Below are 9,199 nucleotides of genomic sequence, written 5' to 3'. Positions count from 1 at the left end.
TTAATATAATATAGTAATTTTAATATAAAAACCGCTATATAATTCGGAATAAGTAAGCTACTCTATAGTAGCGCTAATTAAAAAGGTTAATAATAGAAGTTAATTATAATAATTAGTTATAATAGTTAATTATAATAATTAGAGGCGGCCCTTAACTATAGAAGTTCTAAACTTCAATAGTAATATAGAGGTTTTTTAAAGAAAAGCTAAATAAGCTAATATTTATTACTCTTTATATTAAAGCTTATAAAGATTTTTTTTATCCTTATCGCTTTTAATATTACCTAAAGCTCTATTTAAACTAAATAAATTTACTAAACAAATTTATTAAATAAACTTATTAATATATAAATTACTACTTAAATAGCTAGTTATATAATTAGTTAAAAGGTTAGTTAGTTAAAATACTACCTTAATAAGAACCTAAAGATGCTTATTAATAAGTCTACCCCTCTCGGGCTAGGTACCCTCTTTAGCTAGCTCGACGTTATAACTATTATAATTAACGTAAGTATACCTAAGGATTAGTAAAGTACTTTTTAATAATATAAAATTTAGCTAAATAATAGTATAAATATTATAAATAGCTAAGTTAATACGGATATTAAAATTTAATATATTAATATTAATTTAGAAATTATATTTTATAAAGTTAGAAATCTTTTTAATATAGGTTATATTATAAATATAAGGGAATATATAAGGGGCCCCTTAATTTTTAATAAAAAGGAGTATATAATATAAGATCTAACTACTTATATAAGTTAGTATTAAGAGGTTTTATATACGTTAGAGTAGGTATAGCTCGCCCTTTAGATAGCTAGAACTTAGAGGACTGCAGGGGAAGGTTAGGAATTAATAAAAGGAAAATAACGGTCGAGTTAGTTAACTACTATTTTAATTAGTAATTAGGTATAGAGCGCAATATACCTAGTTTTCTCTAATACGTAATACACAGTACGGCCCCGGCAGATTGCTCTATCGGGGGCAAATAATCTTTTTATAGATCGGGATTATTAAATATAATATTAATAAGATCGAACTACTAGCCCCTAAGGTATTATTACGACCTAATACGCATAATAAGGCCAGGGTCCTGCCCCACGGGACCTATAGTAGTTACTATACTATATATATAAAACAGACTTAAGATAGGTTTAAGGATAGACTTTTTATAGCTTTTTTAATAATTAACTTAGTATTAAATCTTATAATTATTTTTAGTTATTTTTATTTAAAACCCCTTTTAATAAGATTATAATTAATTACTAAAGCCTTATTTATTTTACGACTTATAAATATAGCTTTAAGAAAGCTATTTATAACTATAATACTATTTATTTAGTACTCGTAGCCTTAACATTTATTAAATATACTTATTATAACTAACTAGTTATATAGTAGTTTTTTTTCCGGCTTTATAAGCACAAAAGATCGACCTTAATAGGATTACGCTTTTAAAAAAAATTATACAATATAATATACTTTTTAACTATATAATACGCGCAATATACCCTAAATACGTACTTAATATAATATAATAATTTTAATATAAAAACCGCTATATAATTTAAAATAAATAAGCTACCCTTTACGTAATAGCGCTAGTTAAAAAAGTTAATAATAAAGGTTGGCTATAATAATTAGTTATAATAATTAGCTATAATAATTAGAAACGGCCTTTTTTAACTATAAAGGTTCTAAATTTTAATAATAACGTAGAGGTTTTTAAAAAAAAGGGCTAAATAGGCTAATATTTACTACTTAGAGCTTATAAAAATTCTTTTTATCCTTATCGCTTTTAATATTACTTAAAGCTACTCTTTATTGAAACTAAACAAATCTACTAAATAAATCTACTAAATAAATTTATTAAATAAACCTATTAATATATAAACTATTATTCTAAAAATAGCCGTTAATAAGTCTACCCCTCTCGGGCTAAGCACCCTCTTTAACTAACTTAATATTATAACTATCGTAATTAATATAAATATACTTAAAGATTAGTAAAGTACTTTTTAATAATATAAAATTTAACTAAATAATAATATAAATATTATAAATAACTAGGTTAATATAGATATTAAAATCTAATATATTAACGTTAGTTTAAAAATTATATTTTATAAAACTAAAAATCTTTTTAATATAGGCTATATTATAAATATAAAAGAATATATAAAGGGCCCCCTAATTCTTAATAAAAAAGAGTATATAATATAAGATTTAGCTATTTACGTAAGTTAGTATTAAGAGGTCTTATATATATTAGAGTAGGTATAGCTTACCCTCTAAATAGCTAGAAGCGGGAGAAGGTCGGGAGTTTTAATTAGTAATTAGGTATAGAGCGTAATATACTTAGTTTTCCTTAATACGTAATATATAGTACGGCCCTAGTAAATTGCTCCGTCGGGGGGAACTAATTAGTTATAATATTTTAATTACTCCTATTTAATAAGTTTATTTTATAAAAAAACTAACTAAATAATACGAATATATCGACTATTAGTAATAATAGTACTACGTAGCTTATTAGGGTAGTTATATAGTAGTTTTTTTCTAGCTTTATAAGCATAAAAGATCGACCTTAATAAGATTACGCTTTTAAAAGAAATTATATAATACGGTATATTTTTTAATTATATAATATATATAATATACCCTAAGTATATGCTTAATATAATATAGTAATTCTAATATAAAAACCGTTATATAATTCGGGATAAGTAAGATATTTTATAGTAGCGCTAGTTAAAAAGGTTAATAATAAAGGTTAATTATAATAATTAGCTATAGTAGTTAGTTATAATAGTTAAAAGCGGCCCTTAACTGCAGAGGTTCTAAACTTTAATAATAATATAAAGGTTTTTAAAAAAAAGGACTAAATAAGCTAATATTTATTACTCTTTAGAGCTTATAAAGATTTTTTTTATCCTTATTACTTTTAATATTACCTAAAGCTCTATTTAAATTAAATAAAGCTATTAAATAAATTTACTAAATAAACTTATTAATATATAAACTATTACTTAGATAGCTAGTTAGATAACTAGTTAAGAAGTTAGCTAGTTAAAATAGTATTTTAATAAGAACTTGCTCTCTTAATATATAATTAGTAATTAGTAAGTTAAAAATGCCCGTTAATAAGTCTACTCCTCTCGGGCTAAGCACCCTCTTTAGCTAGCTTAATATTATAACTATTATAACTAATATAAATATATTTAAAAAATAGCGAAGTATTTTTTAATAATATAGAATTTAGCTAAGTAATAGTATAAATATTATAAATAGCTAGGCTAATACGGATATTAAGATTTAATATATTAATATTAATTTAAAAATTATATTTTATATAATTAGAAATCCCTTTAATATAAGTTATATTATAAATATAAAGGAATATATAAGGGGCCCTCTAACCCTTAATAAAAAGGAGTATATAATATAGGATTTAGCTACTTATATAGGTTAGTACTAAGAGGTCTTATATATATTAAAATAGGTATAACTTACCCTCTAAATAGCTAGAAGCGGGGGAAGGTTAGGAGCTATTAATAAAAAAAAAACCCCCCTTTGGGGTCCGGTCCGCCTTATTAGGGGCCATTTTTACCTTTATAAGTAAGCTAGTTTATTAGAGTTAATATTAAGTATTTTTATTACGTACTTTAATAAAACTTTATAACTAACTATAGCGGGCCGTAACTATTAATACTAACTAAACTTAAGATATTAATAACCCCGCCGTTATAATATATTAATTACCTTCTTAATAACTAAATACTACCCCTTATTTTCTCTTTTTATTTTATTTAATAATAACCTCTCTTTAATATTCTTATTTAATATACTTAACTATACTCTTTCTAAGCTCCTAATTATATTATTAAATCTAGGCTTATTTATATTACTTTATTATATTAAAAAGGCGTTAATAAGGGCAACGCTTGTTATAATATATTTATTTACTTATTATAAATTAATATTACTAATATAATATTTATTAAAGTAGTTTTTTTATAGCTCGGGGTCGTTTAATATAATACTTATAAAATTAAATAACTTTTAGCTATTAAAAAAGCCCTAAGGGTTAATAAGTTATTAATAATATTTCGGTATTTTAATAAAGTATATTTAAAATAGATAGTTAGATTGTAATAATAATAGTAATAATAATAATAAAAAAAATAGCGTTTTTAACTTTAATAAAAAAATCGAGGTAACGAATATATATATATATAAATTAAAGTTGAAAGTATTAAGTAAATATTATAAAGTCGATATTATTTAATAATAGTAACGAGGGTATCTCTAATATTACTATTATAAGCTACTATACTTAGAAGGGTAGCTAACTTAGCTAAGTATAGAGTAGGCTTATAAAGTAGTAGCGCTTATTATCGCTGTTAATAATCCGTAGTTATAAACTTTATAAGAGGGAAAGTTAAAAAAGTAGAAAATTTAAAAAAAAAAATCTAACGAGATAGTAGGAGTATTTATTAATATTATATATTAATATTATATAAACGATATTAAGAACCGCCCGAGTAGCTAATAAAAGTAAGATATTAAAATAAATAAACTTTAAAAAAGTATTTAACTAAATTTAAATTAAAAAAAAAGACGAATAAAAAACGGCGTTCTAAACTCATAAAGGACTCTTTAAATATCTTATTATACCCTTTAAACTTATTAATACTCTAATAACTTTTTAAATGATAATTAACTACGTATTTTAAGAATACGTTAATATTTTTATTATTATTTATATAAATAATATCCTTATCTTTTCCTTTAATTTTAAAATATATAAGAAATATATTTATATAGTATTTTAAAAACTCTAAAATACTAAACTATATACTAAACCCTCTAAGTACGAGTTTTATATATAAAAAATATATTTTTTAAAATATACTATTATATTACAATAAATTTATATATAAGTATTAAAAATAGAAGTAATTAGGGACTAACTTATACTATAAAATGTTAAGGACGTATAAAGATTCTTAGGATTCGTTAATTTTTATTAATAATTCTTTAAGGATTATATTAATATAATTAAACTTCTTAATAACTTAATATAAACAGATACCCTATTTATTTAGGATTTTAAATATAAAAAAGTATTTATTAAAGTTAAGAATATGGTTATTCTTAAACTAATTATTATAATCCTAAATCCCTAAAAACTTTTTAAAATTAAAACTAATACCTTAAATTTCGCTATAAAAATAGTTCTAAAATAATAAAATAAATAAAAAAAACTTTATTTATATTATTTCTATTTTAAAGTATTTTATAGAGCGGAATTAAATTAATAAATTTATAATAAAGAACTAATAATAATTATTAAAGTATTTTAAAAATAGAGACTATAGTTATTTAGAACTAAGTATAAAATTATAGTTTATATAAACTATAAAGATTTTATAAACTTTATAATAAATAAGAATTTCAATAAATAATAAGTTAAATAGAGCGAGTTCTTATTTAAATTTAATTTTTAAATTATTTATTAAAAAGATTTTAAAAATAGTAAAATAAACGCTCTTAATAAAAAGCTTAATTACGAAGTCGTAGTCCCTAAAGAAATATAAGTTATTTTTAAATAAGAAAAGGATAGTAGTTTTATATTAATTATAAAGCTTTTTATAATAGCTAAAAGGATAAATACTAGCTTAATTAAAAAAAAACCCTAAGTTTATTATAAAAATTTATAATATACTAATATATAGTTATTAAGGAGTAATTAAAATATAAAAACGGATTTGCTGATACTATAATAAATCCGCTATATATACTAAAATTATAAAAATAATTAAGGATTATATAATTTATAAAAAAAATAAGAATAGTTTATATAAGCCTTATAATAAGCTATAACTACTATAATTACTAATAAAAATATAATAATTAATTATATAAGACTTTATTATTAAACTATTAAAGTTTAGAGAATTATTTATTAAAATATAATATAATAGTATTTTAATTATAGTTAATTAACTTACTAAGTTCGCGCATTTTATTTTTTATAAAGAATTAAGTACTATAAAAGACTTAGTATATATATTTATTAAGATTATATTCTTAAACTACGGTTTATTAAAAGAAATTATCTTAAATAAAAATAAGCTATTTATTTTAAAATTTTAAAAATTTCTAATTTAAAAGAAATTATCTTAAATAAAAATAAGCAATTTATTTTAAAATTTTAAAAATTTCTAATTTCGTAACTTAGTATAAATTATAAATTATTAATATTATTTTATTTATAAACTAATAGATAGATAAAAAGGATTAATTAGATCCTTAAAATATACTTTTATTATTATATAAAGTATAACTAAGATAATTAAATAGTATTCTTATTAATAACCTAGTTTATATATAATAATATAGTTAGTAAAAGTATAAAAAAATCCCTATTTTACTTTAATTACGGATTTTAATTAGTAATATATAAAGAAGTATAATAAGGATTATAACTTATAAAAGCTATAATAAACGTAAATAAACTTAAGGAAATTTATAAATAAGCCTTATTAAACCTCGAGTTTATATAATAATATATAAAAAAAAATATAAATAGATTAAGGATTAGAGGACTATTTTTAAAAAAGGGGGATAGTACCTATTTTTTTTATTATAATATTAAAATAAAATAATTAAGTAATAAGTTAAACTATAAAAAACTTAGACTTTTTAAAATTATTAAAAAAGTCTTATTAATTAATTACGAATTAAAATTACTAAATATAATACGATACTACTTTATTTTTTACGTTTTATTACTCGAGCCTATATTAAGAAGTTTATATATAAAAAATTATATTATTATTAAACTAAACTAATTAGAATATAAAGTCGAACGAATTATTAATTATAAAATAAAAAATAATAAAAAAGGATACTTTATTAAATAAAAAAATTACGGATATAAAAAAAATATATAAGAACTTATTACGAACTTTTAGAACTTTTAATAACTTTTTAAAAAGTACTAAAGTTAAAATTAAACCTAAAACTCTTAATTATTATAGTGTTTTAATTAATAATTTTAAAAAATATTATTAATTTATATTTTATAAATTACTAAAGAAGTATTTTTAAAATCTTTAAAAAACTCCTCTAATATAATCCGACTCTTTTTAAATATTATTTATTTTTAAAAATAAAAATACTCTAACTTAAATAATAACTTATTTAACTTAGCTTAGGCTTATTAATAAGCCTTAGCTTTTTTTTATAACTCCGTAGGTCTTTTTTAAAACTACGACTTTTTTATTTCTTTTTTATAATTAAAATAGTTAGACTCCGTTACTAATTAACTAACTATATTTAATTAGTTAGAACTTAATAAATAAAAATATAATATTTACGAATATAAATAGTATTCATAAACATATTATATAAAATACTTAAATCCCCCCGATAGAGTAATCCGCTAGGGCTATACTATATATTACGTATTAAGGAAAACTAAGTATATTACGCTCTATATTTAATTACTAATTAAAATAGTTAACTAATTCGACTATTATCTTCTTTTTATTAACTCCCGACCTTTTTTTACTTATTTAAAAAGTAAGCTATACTTATTTTAATATATATAAAACTTCTTAATACTAGCTTACGTAAATAACTAAATCTTATATTATATACTCCTTTTTATTAAAAATTAAAAAGCCCCTTATATATTCCTTTATATTTATAATATAGCCCGTATTAAAAAGATTCTTAACTTTATAAAATATAATTTCTAAATTAATATTAATATACTAAATCTTAATATTTATATTAATTTAATTATTTATAGTATTTATATTATTACTTAGCTAAATTTTATATTATTAAAAAGTACTTTATTAATTTTTAAGTATATTTATATTAATTATAATAACTATAGCGTTAAGTTAGTTAAAAAGGGTACTTAGCTTAAGAGGGGTAGACTTATTAATAAGTATTTTTAAAAAGTTCTAACTTATTAATTACTAATTATATACTAAAAATAAAATAGGTTCTTATTAAAATAGTAGTTTATATATTAATAAGTTTATTTAATAAATTTATTTAATAAATTTATTTAGTTTAAATAGAAAGTAGTTTTAAATAATATTAAAAGTAATAAAAATAAAAAGAATTTTTATAAGCTCTAAGTAATAAATATTAGCTTATTTAGCCCTTTTTTTTAAAAACCTCTATATTATTATTAAAGTTTAAAACCTCTATAGTTAAAAAAGGCTATTTCTAACTATTATAACTAATTATTATAACTAATTATTATAGCCGACCTTTATTATTAACTTTTTTAACTAGCGCTACTATTAAAAAAAGTAGCTTACTTATCTTAAATTATATAGTAATCTTTATATTAAAATTACTATATTATATTAAGCGCGTACTTAGGGTATATTATACGTATTATATAGTTAAAAAGTATACTATATTATATAATTTCCCTTAAAAATATAATCCCGTTAAAGTCGATCTTTTGCGCTTATAAAGCCGGAAAAAAAACCACTATATAAAATACTTAAATAATAGTATATTTTATAGACCTCGGAATTAAAAAGAACTAAATAACGGATACCTTATAAATAATAATTTAAATAAAGTATTATTTTTATACTTTTATTAAAAAAACGAATAATACGTAGTAATTTACGACGAGACGTAGTTATTAAAAATTTCGATTTTTTAATTTAACTTAATATTATATTAGTATATTTTAAAAAAAAAATACTTAACGATTCCCTAACTTAAGAATAAACGACTTATTTATAAGCCTAGAGGACTAAATTTTTAAAAAGAGGAGCTAATATTATAACTTAATATATATAATAAGGCTAGGGTCCTACCCTACGGAACTTATAATAACTATTATACTATATATATAAAAATATAAACTTAAAGTAACTCCTCTTAAAATAAAAAAACTATAAATAAGTTACGTAACTATAATTATATAATAAAATAAAGAACGGATATTTATAAATAAGTAAAACGGACGATTATAAATAAGTAAAATAGATAACTATTTAGTAAATAGTTAAATAATAATAAATAAGAATATTATAAAAAATATATTTAAGAACGAGACTTATATATAATATAGACTTAAGCTAGGCTTAAAAATAGACTTTTTATAGCTTTTTTAATAATTAACTTAATATTAAATTTTATAATTACT

General features: G+C 19.5%; 2 protein-coding genes across 2 annotated transcripts; both read left to right on the top strand.

The window, feature by feature from the left end:
• Nucleotides 1–6,012: 6,012 nt before the first annotated feature.
• Nucleotides 6,013–6,162, top strand: CCOS01_09361 (uncharacterized protein; the record flags this gene model as incomplete). The annotated part of the gene is made up of 1 exon (XM_060457520.1): nt 6,013–6,162. A coding segment is annotated over one exon (150 nt), but the record flags the coding sequence as incomplete, so codon positions are not given.
• Nucleotides 6,163–6,677: 515 nt separating this feature from the next.
• Nucleotides 6,678–6,860, top strand: CCOS01_09360 (uncharacterized protein; the record flags this gene model as incomplete). Its single annotated transcript, XM_060457519.1, has 1 exon — nt 6,678–6,860. A coding segment is annotated over one exon (183 nt), but the record flags the coding sequence as incomplete, so codon positions are not given.
• Between the last annotated feature and the right edge of the window lie 2,339 nt (nt 6,861–9,199).

The sequence above is a fragment of the Colletotrichum costaricense genome, assembly GCF_030867565.1.
Source record: "Colletotrichum costaricense strain IMI 309622 chromosome Unknown Scaffold_9.1, whole genome shotgun sequence".
In the NCBI taxonomy this organism is placed as follows: Eukaryota; Fungi; Ascomycota; class Sordariomycetes; order Glomerellales; family Glomerellaceae; genus Colletotrichum; species Colletotrichum costaricense.
Note: the sequence above shows the minus strand (reverse complement) of the source record. Positions and strands in the feature narration are given on the sequence as shown.